We start from the raw sequence: 16,308 nt of genomic DNA, 5'->3' as shown, positions 1-16,308 counted from the left end.
TTACTAGTACTATCACGTTTCGGATAATTCCATAACTACATTCGAATGTACCCCAAATAAAACATCAATAATCTGAACTAATTTTACTAATGCTATCGTTAAGTAATCTCGAATCAGCAAATGTCGCAAAAGTTTCTTTTTTCTTGATTCCAACTCAAACACATCAAACTTCATGTAACGTTCAAAATACAATCAAGTCTTCTAATCACCCATGACATCCTCAAGGTCGCATATTTCCTCGCCGCGATCTATATCATCCCCGGTGTCATCATCTTCAGCATCTCCCACATCACTTTAATCACTTTCACCTAACTCATCAGGGGAAGTGTATAAATAACTTGACGGAGGAGATAAGCAGACATTGACTTCGTACAAACAGAAGTCTTTTTTTTTTAGTTGATGAGTGCAAGTGTTTAGGACTATGCGTAAGGTACTACTAGTGGTAAGTACCATATTAATACAGGGAATTGATCAATCTAGCGATTGAAATACACAACGGGCGGGCAGAAAGATAATTAATAGATAGTTGATTTGAATATATTCATTTTTTTTAATTGTTCATTATATTTATGATAAATATTAGAAAATAAGTTCGGTAATCTACTTTTGAATTATAATGCCGATTTCTAGTGAGATATTTCTGAAAAATGATTATTTATTTCGTGAATTAACTTCGTATTAACATTAAATTCGAATTTAATAAACTCATAAATTTGAATTAAAAATTGCATTCCGATATTTTGAAAAATTATTATACTAATTAACAAATAGTTGATTAAACTCCTCAAAATTTCAAATTCTGAAACAAAAAACATGTTTAAAACTTGTAGACAAAAAAATTATTTCTGCCACATAAACTTTGAATGGTATGAAAGTAATGGAAGGAATGTTAACTAAAAACAACATTGTAAAGTACATTAATTATTTACACAGCATAAAACCAAAGCAATCGGTTTTAAGAATTGAAACTCAGCCTAAGCTGAATTTTTACCTGATTTTAAGAGTGAATTTGAAATGAATTTCGTGAAACAATAAGCCAGGTAACTGATTTGGCCGAAATTACATCCCGTGCTTATTTAAATATGGAAGTAAATGGAAGAAAGCTGTAATAAGAATTACGAGCTGGTAATTTAGAAACGTAGAATTGTACAGCTGTTAGCTTATCCTTAATAGGCACTTAATAACGAGGAAATTAGGTCGAAAGAACAAAAATACCTAAAGGTGGAGGACATCTACGAATTTCTCTCAAAATATATGGCCAATTGGATGATAAAGACCAAAATAGACGATCTGAATCTAAAAACTAATCAAATTATAAACAACAAACTAATGATCTTTCTTGAACAATCCTGAAATGGGTGTCGAACTGATAGATTATTTCAGCTTCCATTGAGAAATATTTCAGAAACTTGCAAACGATCAATTTACTCAAATTTTTATTCAAAAAAGGAATTCGAAATTAACAGTCTCCAATTTTACCGTGACCGAACCGGAACATGGACTCGTAAAACAGTTGAAACCAATTCAAGAGAATGAAATTAATTATAAAATATCAAAGATATTTACAATTTCGATATTAATTATTTAATTTGCAATGATAATATTTCACTACTTACTGAAAAGAAGACCTGGCAATTCGAAATCCACCAAAGAAATGGAACGTAAGTTCGAAAAGTTCCTAAAGGATTCCAGTCACAAGAACAATTCCACTATTTTTTTTTTGGAAAAGAGGAAATGTAAGCTGAGAATTTGTTGACATCTATAAAAAAATATAACAGTACTACTAAATATACACTATACACTACTAGATTTGAACAATTATTTTTATATTAGCTATTAACGAGCTAATTCGTAGTTTACATATCCATATTATTACTGAAATATCCCAATTACGACTTACTATTGAATTCCAAGCTGTAAGTTATAGCTTGGTAACCTTTTGGTGACGACTGGAGGTGACGACTCCAGAAATGTTGAACAAAATACACAAAACATTACTAGAATATCATCGACTGGAAATGCGTGAACTAGTAGACATATTAGTCATTTCAAGAAGTGCGGTACATCAAAAAAACAGGCTCCAAAGAAGGCAAAGACCGTTCCATCAATATGCGGAGAAATCAAGCAAAAACGGCGGCATTTGGCTAAGAAGAAAGAGTTTTTTCATCAAGACAATACACCAACCCACTCATCCGTTATTACAATAGCCAAAATTGAATAATTAAAACTTGAATTGCTACCTAATTTGTCCTATTCACCAGTTTCAGCTCCTCGGATTATTTTCTGTTCGCAGATTAGAAAAAATGGCTCGTTGGTCAATGATTTTCCAACAATAACGAGTTGATTTCGATGTCTATTTTGAGGAACTTGACGATTTTAATTACGTTCAAAAATTAATAATTTTTTTCCAACATTTATTGTGTTTTCTTTATTGGACCAGGTACTTCTGAACCCTCCTCGTACATCGCTCAACAATAAAATTTCATATTGCAGGAATGGTGTAACTATTAGTTTATTGTAAATAAACTAAGGTAAGCTTGGAAATTAAATCGAAAATTATTTCGAAATCTTCAATAAATCTAAGAGGATATTTAGACTGTAGAAAATGGGTAAATGCTGAAATAATATTTCTTTATTTATTCGCGTCTATTCTACACTTATTATTCGAAATTGGAAAATGTAGAAGTAGGGACCGGAATAGATCTTTTTAGAAGCAAGCTCGCTATCCGAATATGTTCAAAATCTGATTTTCTAGAAAATATACGCTTATTGCGCACGACGCAACTAGAGCAATGCAAAAATACTTATACTCATATTAGCATTTCAAAAACATTCCTCCTATAAAATTGTGTCAAAACTAAAATAGGAATGCACTGAACTCACCGCTTCAAAGTCATCGGAAATAAGCAAGCTGATCACTAGGAAAAAAATTACAATTAGAATGCTATTGAAAGAGTTTTGTAGGCTTCCCAAAAAGCCATTAAGTCATGATCATATAAAGTCCCTCTCTTTGTGAACACTAGTCAAGGAGAGTAACTGTTATGCTCACTGAATACTGTCCCGTAAATTACCAACTGAAAAACGTCGTAGAAATCTACACAGTTTTCCTTGTTCACGCAAAGAGCTAAAGGAAACGAGTACTTTCTCTCTGAATGTTAAACTGTCAATAGACAAACACCACAATACTTACAATAACGCTTCTTGAAACCAATAGAGATGATTATCCTCTGACAAAGTTGTGGCTGTCTGATTGGTAAACAGTCCTGGATACGCAAATTGTTAAGCTATATTTTCCTAGGAAAGTTGCCTTTACGGTGAATTATTCGTGGTTTTCTAGAAAGTGGTGTACTGGTGGAAAATAAACATTTTGAACGTGCAATTATTAGTATATTTGGATGATGCAAGGTCAGGGGAAATGAGGTTAAAATCCAAATTTAAGAATGTCTTTATTTGCATCTAATGAAGATAAGTTCGGGCAACACTTTCTCTTAATACCAGTAACATTTGATTCAATATTGATCAAATAAATAAATTTTTCGTGATATTTGGTTGTCCAAGTTACATTATCACTCATATAATGGAATTGAAGAGTCACTGTTACTTGCAAAAAAAAAGGTCCATTGACAGCACCGACATTTAACTTCAAATTGAGACTCTACGTTCTCGAGTGAACCTAATTCAATGGTGTGTATCTTAGAACATAAAGTAGGTAGGAGGGTCTGACGTTAGCTGGGTCAGTTTTGGAATTTAGTTTTTGAGTTAATTATGGTAGTTGAATAGTTCTATGAGATATGAAATACATTTTGGTAACGTCCTTCAACGGTAGATTACGGCCGCTAGATAATGGCACTGTTTCTCTAGTAAACCATATCTTTAGATTTACATTTACGTCCAGCTCATCTAATCTAAATAGAATATTTAGATTAATTTGCCTTTCACTTATTTGGTACATCAGAAAGCTTCTCAAAAGTTTAGCCCACAGGCTACACGATAGCATCTAATGATAGTTACCCATCCTTCTATAGATAAGATACTTTGCAAACTAACACAAATTTAAGAACTAATAGATAGTATGTATATATAAAAGTTTTAGTGAAAATATATGATAATACTAATTGAAAGGAAATTTCATTTTTAACAGCAAACAAATGTGGTTTGAAGCGTCAAGATAATTGCTTAACTCTCTATTTTATTGTCTCGATGAACAATACAAGTCGTTTGTGGAAAGTATATTAAAAATGATAAATTGCGGAAGACATTTACCGTCACTAAGGTGTTACTTCACGTAAGAGATTATATTATATATGTTTTTTTAATTAAGTGTCATCAACTTTTTTAATATAGACGTGTTGTGAAAATTTAAATTAGGATCCAACTGAGAATATTCGAGTAGGGACTAACTAACTAACTCAACCTATTTTCCAAATTAATTTCTAATCTATTTCTAAGTGGTAGGTGAATATGAAAGAATGAATTGTATGCTAAAACCCTGGGCTAATTTTTTTAAGACGAGTATGACACTGGGGTCAATAATGGGTTTATCAAAATTGGTGAAGATAACAATTAACAGAGGACACCACATATACACCTAGACAATTTATAATGAAATATGATAAAATCTATAAGTAAAAATTTCTAATTCATATTAAATATGTTAAAATCAGTTATCGATGTGGTACAGGGTAAATCTTTTCACCCTAGGTCCGACAATAGGTTTTGACACTAGATTTTTGTCCAGTTGATTGGGGTGAAACTGCATTACTTATTCTACTACTATGTGGTCACTTGTAACACTTGTAACAATCTCTTGTAACTTATGTCATACAGCACATACCATGAGGCCTTTGTTATCTTCCTCAAAACTTCTGATTGAGATCTCTCAATAATAATCAAAGTCGGCAATGAACCCTATAGCTGGATTTCATATATCCTGCAAGATATTTGTGATTTCTTTCCAATTATCCAATATCATTGACTAAGTTGTTTTCTTTTCGTAAAGAGTCGTTTTTTTAAAGACAGTCTCCTATCCAGATGTATTTCAAGATAGTTGGCTTTTTCTTCTCTGTGGAATTTCATACTCGTCTGCTTGTGGGGGTTAGATTCATGGAATTAGACCCGTTAACATTGATTTGGCATATTTGTAGCCAATGCAGTAACCAGTGAAGATTTGTTTGAAGCAATTTAATGATCTTGGTGTGGATTTACTCAAGCTGTGTCATCGACATTTGATGTAGTTGAATCGGCTATATATAGGAGATAAACAGGCGGATCCACAAGACACAAGTAATGGCATCGATACTTAACCATGAATTACAGATCTACAAAGAAATATTTAAAAAGAGGAAGATAAATATTTTATTGTCAAAAAATTGTTACAATTTGTAGACGAAAGCTTGTAAAAGCTAAAAAACACACATAAAAATAGCTAAATAAAAATACAAATACAATAAAATTTCAATATACAGAAGAAAACCACAGTGAATAACAAAATTATAGCTGATAGTAATAGGTAAGAATTAGTTTGTGAGTCCATAGCAAAATTAAACCAGTATGCAACAGGCACGGAATTAAATATCAGAATAGAAGTCATTTACAAAGTAAAGCACACCTCAAATTATTGCGAAAAGCGAAAAAAGATGATAACGATTTGATTTTATTTGGCAAGTGATGGTGCATTTTTTTGTATTGGAAAATATTGAGCCCTTAACTAATTTGGAACGTGGAATAGGTAGATAAAGGTGGCGCTCCGCGTTTCTAAGTGGATAGCCGTACAACGATTTTTTTTAAAATTGGAGAATCGCGCTCACGAATTAGGCAAACGGTTTCAAAGATCAATGAGGAAGGAAGAGACAGAATTTTTAATTGAGTCGCACTACACTTACCCCAGAAAGGAGGTACAAATCGTAGATGCGATTCAATAAAGCCATAATAAACTGTTAGGGAGATGGATAAGTTCAGTTCTTTGGGAACTGATCTCAGAGCAAAACAAAAGGAGATTAATTTTTTAGATAAGGCTGCAATATGTAACTCCTACTTCAAGGAATTGTCTACAACAAGCACTAAGAATTTCACAGATTCAATGGTGGTGTTATGAGATAGAAAAGGCTGCAATTTTTATATGATAGAACTTAAGTTGAGAATATTGGAATCGCACCATGATTTAAGGGTGATTAGGTCACTATCAAGTGCCGGGAGATCAGGGTTGTTTCAAAAGAAACTATTATTATCTGCAAAAAAAGATATTGTACCACTGATATCTAGATAGGCGATGTCGTTTATAAACAGAAGAAATAAAGTAGGGCCTAGTACTGAGCCTTGGGACAAGAAGAAGTAAATAATTTAGAAAAAAATGTTTTCTGACTTTGTAGATAGATCCAAATACCAGACTTTATTAAATGCCTGACATACTTTTGAGAATATTTCGGAGTAGCAGTTTTTTTCTTCAAAGTCTTACATGATTTTATCTGTTATCCTTTGTACTCTCGATTTTTTTGAAATAACTCGATTTTCATTAAAAATTGATATTATTTTGGTTTTTAACAGCTTTTCTAAGAATTTGGCTCCTCTTGGAAATAATCTGCTTGTTCTATAAAAAGTAAATAATTAGTCTGTTTTTCATGTTAAGTTATAAAAATTGTCAGCTAATTTCTACTCTTTTTAAGGAGAATTTTGAGAAATTTTTGTTGTTATTAGGTTATGCTCCGAAGTTTCATTGCATCTTGTATTTTTCTTAAGAAGGTTTCAGTTAAATATTTATTAATATTGTTTTGATCTGCTACTGAAAATTTAAGTTGAAAAACATTTTGAATTTTACGAATGTTAGTGCTCTCTGATACTTTTCAGTTAGAAACCTTCAGTATTGCGGTTGGGGGATATTGAATTTGTAGACGCTCTAATTTTTCTGTAGCATTCCATAATGAGTATTCTGTTCCTTATGTTATACTTAAATTTACTAGATATTCTTTGATAGTATAATTTCAGCTCTTAAGTTTGCGTATTTAATTTCGTGATCTTGTATTCTGCCAAAATTCTTTTATTAGCTAATTTATTGAGCTGTGCAAGTTTCCGTTTTCAACAGAGCGAATACGTGTTGGGTATATTGTCATAAAACTTCTTGGGGTTTCTTATGAGCTTTTCGATGACTTCAATAATGTGGATATCTGTTTCCAAATCATTATTGATGGTCAAACTTGTATTTACTATCTTCAACTATTTTTTGTGTGCTTGGACCAGCTTAAGCAGGAGAGTAGTCAGATTAAAGATCAAAACAAGAAGTAGCTTCGAATAAATGTGAGGAAATACCTTTCATGGCATAATTCAATATCCAGGTAATAGAAATTTTAAACCTGTAATTTTCCTTATTATACACAAATGTTTATGTGAAATAAAATACTTAAATAAAGAAGTTAAAGGAGAATGAAAAGTGGAATAAATAACTTGTTATTGGAACTAGGTCAACAATGTTTCATCCAAACAAACTCTTCAATTCTATACATTTCAATTAACACTTAGTTAAGAATTAAAAGAATCTTTTGGTTGACATTGAAATTTTTTTGGGAAATCGTACTTACAGTCGTTAATTATGAGACGTACTTCTGTTCAAACAAAACATTACGAAGTTTACATCCTATTTCTTTCTCTTATTGAAAAATTTCACATATCTTCATTAGCAATTTAAATAAAAAACTGATTTATTCATCGTCATCCCCGTTTTCTTCGGTTGGTTGTGCTTGTAATCGACAGACATATTTTACCATAACAATTACTCAACAACGTTTATTTACATTTCTTCAGGTAACTCACGTAAAATAGCAATAATAAATTGATGTTAGGTAATAAATAATTGTCAATGAGAAAACGTTACTTGAAATTTGTGACTTGAATTTTGAATTTGCTTCTACGAGTTATAGTAATGGAATATCTATTGAAATAGTTTTTTGGATTCAGTGAAATGATATTGGATTTTCTAGAATTGTTAACTTATCATTTTGGTCAATCAAAACAATTGTAACAGAAGAAATTCAATATGTTCAGGAAAAAAAGTTATAGCAAACTATTTTTCAACATTCCTCCCACTTTCTCATCGCCTTCTCCAAGATACATTTATTGTTGAATCCTTCAATGCCTCGTTTTTTCATGTCCGACTTTATCTAAATATCATGTTGCTGTTTTATTGCCATATATGTGTAGTATAAACGTGGAAATTTAATTTTTAAACTCTCATGTCACTTTCTGTAATCCCGGTCTTATTTTTGTCAAGAGATTTGAGTCATCTAAAAACATGCTTGCTCATGATAATAAAAAAATAGAATGAGTTATAGGAGAATATTCAAAAGCATATAGATTGGAAAAAAGGTTTTATTTTATCACTTGAGTGTTTCAATTTTCTACAAAAATAATGTTTTTCGGCTTTTTGCTTCACAGAAGTCCTCTAAGAACGATTTGTAATTAACTTTTTCTGTAAAATCAGCTTGGATTTAGCATATTGCTAAGCCATATAGTCGGTCCTATTTCAAATTGTTTCTTAAATAGTTTTCAATAATAATAACATAGAAAAACTTCTTTCTTATGTATTAAAACATCCAACTGGCGTCTTTAATGGTGTTTGATAGATTAAGCACTAAAAGTTGTGGTTCTTCGTAAAGCTCATAAGATTTTATGTATTTGCTTTATTCATCTTGTAGTACAAAACCTAAATCATTACAGTGCTTCAAAAGCTCGATATTTGGCAAATATTTTAAATTATATATATCGTAGAAGAAACAACTTTTTTGTACGAGAGTACAAGATCGCCTGACCTAGAGTTGGCGGTAGCTGCTTGAAAAATAGAAAAGTAAAGAAATATAACTGGTAACTACAAAATGTCAAAATTTAAAACAAGTCAAATCAAAAAAAAAACATTCAATGCGGACAGAAACAACGCACGAAACGTAAATAGGAAGTATACAATCTATGAAACATATATTTCAAGTTTGAGGACTCTACGTTGTTTAGTTCGTTTGGCTGTACGACCAGCGAAGACCAGTATCGCAGTGGTCGACCAAATGAGGTGACGACTCCAGAAATATTAAAAAAATCCACAAAGCGTTACTAGATGTTCATCGACTAAAAGTGTGCGAGCTAGCAGACATAGTAGGCATTCCAGAAAGTGCAGTACATCGTATATGAACTAAAAAATTGAATATGATAAAGTTGCCTGCGAGATAGATGCCGCATTTGCTCAACAGCCTGGTGAAGATATTTCCATCGAGTGTTTGACAATGTTTTACAGAAATAAAACCGAATTTTTGCGCTATTTCATAACTATGGATGATACGTGGGTCTATCACTTCACACCCGAAACAAAAGAACGATCAAAACAATGGATTGAAAAGGAAGAACTGGTTCCAAAAGAAGAAAAAAAACCGTTTCATCTGCAGGCATGCTCATGCCGTCGGTTTTTTTGGAATGTGCCTGAGATAATTTTCATTGAATATTGAAAAAGGGAAAACTATCAATGACGAGTATTATGCGATTTGATTGCGACGTTTGAGCGAAGAAATTTAGCAAAAACAGCCCCTTTTGGCTAAGAAGAAAGTGTTGTTTCATCAAGACAATGTACCAGTTCACACATCCGTTATTGTAATGACCAAAATTAATGAATTGAAGTTTGAACTGCTATCTCATGCACGCTATTCGCTTCCTTGGTTTTATTTTCCATTCCCACACTTGAATATATGGCTCGGTTGTCAAAAATTTTCCAACAATGGAGAGGTGATGTCAGCAATTAATACCTATTTTGAGTAGCTTGACGATTCGTTTTCTTGGTTGGGCCAGGTACTTCTGGGACCCCATTTAGTGAAGTAAATCTTGTGATAATGTCTTGCACCATAGTGTCAACCATTATAATGAAAAAATCAATCCTGAATTTACTTCCTACAGAATCAATAAGCAACAGCTTCATAATTGAATATTTTTTTGTGAAGCCTTTTCTATTTAAAGGCATCTTAATCTCATAACTGCTATTTCTATGAATTCTTAGGCTTTTACTATACAATCACGCCTGTTTCCCGAGATAGCTCTAGTTACAAGAATCGCGCAAATAGTCAATAGCAATTTTGATGACATTGTAAGGGCCCACTTCGACCACGCTTAGTTAAACCACTGCGCTGATTAATGGTGATTCTTATGAGTACTTATTTCGATAAACAATCTTTTGATGGCTAACATCATCTTTGACATAGCAATGAACGTCTAGTTGAATTGTAAATTATTTAGTTTTAATTGTTCTCATCATAGATAAAACTCGATGTCGTTTCATAGTATGTCCATCACGTATCGTAAAATAAAACGATATTTATAAATAGCTATTCACACTTTATTGTTATTAAATCTAGATAATGACAGCAGTTAATTTTATACATTTATTTTTCTTTAATTAAACCTTTTCGATTATTAGGTTGTTATTATGTTGGAAATATGAGTATATTCTGATTTTCAGAGCTTCACACTTGCACTATGCTTGATATTCACGTCGGAAACAACAGCACGGCAGCTCACTAGGCGTGACGGTAAGTATATTTTTATTTTCATGATATACACGGCCGAGAAAGATAAGCGCACCACAGAATTTGTCAATTAATTTTAGCTATTATATGAAAAATTACTTCAAACAACTACAAAAACTAAACAAATAAGCCTGCTCTACTCTACAGGAATACTAAAACAAAGAGAACAAGAAAAAATAGGAAACACAAGCTTCCAATCTTAAAAAGCGAAAAGCTACCGGCAGCGTCATTCAAAACAAGACATATAACGAAGTGAACAAAAATGAAGAGAAGAACTTTCAAACTGAACCACCACCAAAAGATTCAAATACTGATACTATGCCTCAGAGAATCTTGTATAGACTGGATAAGAAGGAAGAGCGCATTTCAAAATAGGCGTAATTAGTCTAAGAATGATTGCTAAATTTGAAAATAGCTAATCAAATTAAAATACTAGAGTGTAATGCTAACGGGTTATAACAACACCAGCAAGAGCTACAGATGATTCTAGAGCTACAAAAAATTGATGTTTGCCTCATTGCAAAAACACATTTCACATAGGAGTCATTTATCGAATTCAGTGGATACAACGTGTATTATACTATGCACCCAGAAAAAGTTGCAATTATAATGAAGGAATACTTATTACACCATGAGGAGTTGGATTACCAAATGATAAAAAACTTACCTCATAGGTTATAATGAAAACAAAAACTTATGAGTGATATTCACAGATTTACAGACAACCGAAACATGCTGTAAAGAAAGAATAATATATTGACTGGATAGGCAAGGATACAGATTCATTGTGGCGGGTTTTTAATGCAAAGAACACTCACTGAAGATCTAGATTGACAACAATTGAAGGCAAAGAATTATAAGCAGCATGTAATAAAGTTAAATGTCAAACTTTATCAATTGGAGAGCTGACAGATCAGAATCAGATCCCTGATCTTATAGACCTCTTCATAATCAGAACTGTATCCTCAGATTATCTGAACGTTGAAGAGGTCAGGGACCTGAATTCGAATCACTCTCCCATACTTCTCACATTAAGTGATAGTATAATACAAAATGAAATTGAAACCAAATAAACAGTGAACAGAACGAATTTGTGAAGCTGTAAAATCAGTCTTGAGCAGGTAATTGATCAAACAGCGAACGGAAGAATAGTTATATCGAGAAGTAGAATGTCTTGTGAGGAAATACTTACCCAAAACAAATCAGTGAACTCATAAAATAAAAGGAAAATTAGGAGAAAATGGCAGCAACCAGAGCACCAGCTGATAAAACAACAAAAAAGAGAGAAATTCAGGATACCTGATTTTTTCTTATCAATAGAGAAAACCAAATTTCTTCCCAAATTTCGCCACAAAAACTACCCAGTGCTTGTTATCAGTATTCAAATGTGATGGAAGACCGAAGCTTTTCATCGTACAGTATGATTGTTAAATGAAAATAAACCGGATAATACTTTATTCTCGAAAACACTGGAAAAAAAGATAGAAATGGAGAAATAAATTGATGGAACAATCTAAAGGGGTAGGAAAGGCAAAGATATACTACTAGGAAAGATGTGTTGAATATAGCGGCCTAGTTAAGAGTAATCTACGAATGCCAACAGGAGGCTTGTCTTATATATCTATTCAGACGCTCTCTAAGTTATTAAGAAACTCCAAAGCAGTATGGAAATGTATGGAACATAAAAGATGAAGATCATCTACAGCTGGAACCCACATCATCAATTCACTAAAGGTAGAACCGCATACCACAAATTCAATAATGATACATATCCTGACAGAATTTCTTATATTCTCAAGTCTACATTGTCTCTGAATTTGAAGAAATCTTATGTAACTGGAAGTCTAAAGCATATTACCGATTGTGAACGAGAAACGACAACCATAAATGAATATAGAGAAAGAATGTCTATGTCTGCAAAGAAAAAAACCTCAAAATTCAATATCAAAATTTACAATAGATACCGATATAAGTGAGAGAATAGTAAGAAAGATATTCAATTGATAAATTTCATTTTCATAGTGTAATGACACCAAGTATTGAATTAAGATGATCAAGTTAAATGATAACACTTTTGCCAATCCTGTAGATCAGTATGATATTTAAGTTTTTAAACGGCATTCACCCATTTCTAATAGGATCCCAAACATACATTCCACAATTTATCTATATTTTACAATTGACTGGTAGCTATTATTAATGCGAGTGAGAACTTATTGTTATTGCTTTTAGTAGAGTACTTTATTCTATCAGCTTATCTATTGGACTTTAAGTGAGGTATGAAATTTTTCAATTAATTCCAGCTCCTCTTCCTTCCGGCGGTTATTCCAACGGTCCTTCTTCACCACCATCGTCCAGCTATGGAGCTCCTCAAAGCGGAGGCGATAGTTACTCAGGCGGAGGTGGATTTGGAGGAGGCGGCGGATTCGGAGGTGGATTCGACGGCGGAAGTGGATTCGGAGGAGGTGGCGGATTTGGAGGAGGCGGTGGTAACGGTAAAATATTGTTTAAACCTACAATACATATATATTCATATTATGATAGTATGAGGAATTAGATGTGAATTGAGAATCAGATTCAGAGTTGAAGCATATCAGTTTTTTTTTTAAAATATGTGACCAATATTTTTCTCATGGATAAATGATCAATATGAAATTGTCTATCCATTGATAAAGTTTCATGATCAATAGAACTTTTTTCATCCTTTACTTATTACGATAATCAAATTGAGCAAAAGATTCATCATATCTTGAATAGAATGGAGTTGATAATCAAAAAAACTAAAATGGATTTTAAATCTCTTATTAACTTCTGATCTTTTTAGTCTAGTTACTCTTGAGAGCAAAACGTATTATATAAATGAATGCAATGTTGAACGATATTGCTTATAAAGTAGAAAAAGTTGAAAATAAATGGAAAATGTTATAAATGGGAGATCAGTTTTGTAAAATGCAAGTGATATTTCCAAAACAACAGGTTTTCCACTACAACTAGAAAGAATTAATCTCCTAAATTATAGTCCAAAACATTCTTGTATCTGTAGAGATATCTGATCTGATTTGTCTATTTCAACATTTATCACAATCAAATAAACTTATGCACAATTTGCAAGTACACTACAATTGTCATTTGCTGAATTCAACACGCAATACACAGCAAATCAATTTTCACTGCACAGGTTTTGGAAGTTTAAGTTCAAGTTACAGCGCACCACCATCTTCTTCCTACGGCGCACCACCATCGTCTTCCTACGGTGCGCCACCATCGTCTTCCTACGGTGCGCCACCATCGTCTTCCTACGGTGCACCACCATCTTCTTTCAGCGCACCACCATCTTCTTCCTACGGTGCACCACCATCATCTTCATACAGCGCACCACCATCATCTTCCTACGGTGCACCACCATCGTCTTCATATGGCGCACCACCCTCATCTTCATACGTAGCACCACCATCGTCTTCTTACCGATCACCATCATCATCTTACAACGCACCCCCATCTTCTTCCTATGGCGCACCAAAACCTTCAACCTCTTATGGATCACCGCGACCATCCTCCAGTTACGGAGCACCAAAACCTTCCTCGTCCTACGGCACACCAAAAAGACCTTCGTCTTCATACGGGGTACCCAAACCTTCCTCTTCCTACGGAGCACCACAAAAACCCTCATCTTCTTATGGAGCACCTAAGCCTTCTTCTTCCTATGGTGCACCATCAAGACCTTCATCTTCTTACGGAGCTCCAAGGCAATCATCAAGACCTTCTTCCTCTTACGGGGCACCCAAGCCGTCTTCTTCTTATGGAGCACCTAGTAATGGAGGAATCAGTGGATTCGGAGGAGGATTTGGAGGCGGATTTGGCGGTGGATTTGACGGTGTATTAGGAGGAGATATAGGAGGATTTGGATTCGGAGGTGGATTTGGAGGAGGAGATGGATTTGGTAATTTAATAAATTAACCTACTTTTTAAACATATTTTTTTAAGGAAGCTTTCAATGTTTTTGTGCACTGCCAAAGCTCAATAAGTGGAATCGCCCACATGCAAATGCTAGAGCACAATATACTCAGGAGAATATTTATATCTTTAATCACTATCCACATGCAGCTTGCACCTTATATCAATCGTTAATATTCTAATTCATAGCAGGTTTAGGTTCTGGAAGTCATGCAGAACACTTGGACGTAGTTTTTATAGGTCGGAATGTAGGCAACGAAGGTGTTGCCTCTTACATGAAGCTGCTCCTTTGGAAACTTTATTTTCATATAAATCTTCCTCGGTAGAGTCTCAATTTTCTTATAATAATATCTACACAGAATGTATCTTCATCAGCAAATGAGGCCTTTCAACCAGTACCAACAACATCATATCGGATTCCTAGACCAGAACAAGGACCACTCTATGATCCTTTCATAACTATACTTGGTATATTCTATGAAGTACGGTGCAGCATCAGCCCCAGCATTAACTTTAGCCGTTACATTTGTAACTGCACCAAGTGCTGACCAAGCTTCTATTGCATCATCTTATGGTCGAAAAGTGGAGACGGTTACAGTAATGACGAGACAACAAAAGAACAAGATGTTTACATTCATATCTCGAATTGTAAACATACAGTATAAGTATAATTTCTACATATATTCATTCATTCTCATATTTTCATCGTTTATATTATTAGGATTGTAGGTATTCTAAATTTTAGGTTTATCTCACCGTGAACCGCGATGCAGTAACAAAAATAGATGTGTTCTATCATTGTAACGAAATTTGTAATTACCTTACAATTTCTTTAGGTCAAAACGGAGGTTCTTTAGGAAGTTACTTGCCACCATCAACAAGTTATGGTACACCAGTGGGTCCATCTCGTCCAGCACCAAGTGCATCGTACGGAGCTCCACCCGCATCAGCACCAAGTTCGTCGTACGGTGCTCCCCCTGCATCAGCGCCAAGTTCATCGTACGGTGCCCCGCCTGCATCAGCACCAAGCTCATCGTACGGAGCTCCCCCTGCATCGGCACCAAGCTCATCGTACGGAGCTCCTCCTGCATCGGCACCAAGTTCATCGTACGGAGCTCCACGTGCATCGGCACCAAGCTCATCTTACGGAGCCCCACGTGCCTCAGCACCAAGTTCATCATACGGAGCTCCACCAGCACCAAGTTCCTCATACGGAGCACCTGCACCAAGTTCTTCTTATGGAGCCCCACCAGCACCAGTATCATCATACGGAGTTCCTCCTGCGGGCCCAGTATCTTCGGCGCCAAGTTCCTCATATGGAGCTCCTTCCGGAGGAGGCGGTGGATTCGGAAGTGGATTTGGAGGTGGTAGTGGATTCGGAGGAGGATTTGGTGGTGGTAATGGAGGTGGATACGGAGGTGGTAATGGAGGTGGATTCGGAAGTGGTAATGGAGGTGGATTCGGAGGTGGATTTGGAGGTGGTAGTGGAGGTGGATTCGGAGGTAGTAGCGGAGGAGGATCAGGGGGAGGTCAAAGTTATGATAGTAATGGAGGATATGTGTACTAAAATGAGCCAGAGTAACGATTTGTATATACATAGTTTAATTTATTAAATAGGTATTAACAGTATTAAATATGTACATTTTTTACAAGAGATGAATAAAAGTTCTGGAACTATAATTTGGTTATTGTGCCTATAATCCATATGAACCTTATGCGCAAAATACCAATTGATCGAATTTCCAGTTACAAAGTTTTGTTATTTATGCTAGCATCGTGTTTCTAATGAAACTCGTTATTTAATTGA

The 16,308-nt window shown here is 34.3% G+C and overlaps 1 protein-coding gene across 1 annotated transcript; it reads left to right on the top strand.

Moving 5' to 3' along the window:
- Positions 1 to 360: 360 nt before the first annotated feature.
- LOC130448368 (pro-resilin) lies at positions 361 to 16,181 on the top strand. The gene is made up of 5 exons (XM_056785726.1): positions 361 to 442; positions 10,481 to 10,550; positions 12,851 to 13,042; positions 13,726 to 14,487; positions 15,338 to 16,181. Exons 1-5 carry the CDS (start codon positions 422 to 424, stop codon positions 16,066 to 16,068), a joined length of 1,776 nt encoding a protein of 591 aa, XP_056641704.1. The 5' UTR covers positions 361 to 421; the 3' UTR covers positions 16,069 to 16,181.
- Positions 16,182 to 16,308: the final 127 nt, after the last annotated feature.

Source organism: Diorhabda sublineata, chromosome 8 (assembly GCF_026230105.1).
Source record: "Diorhabda sublineata isolate icDioSubl1.1 chromosome 8, icDioSubl1.1, whole genome shotgun sequence".
Classification (NCBI taxonomy): domain Eukaryota; kingdom Metazoa; phylum Arthropoda; class Insecta; order Coleoptera; family Chrysomelidae; genus Diorhabda; species Diorhabda sublineata.
This window is presented reverse-complemented; position numbering and strand designations above follow the sequence as displayed.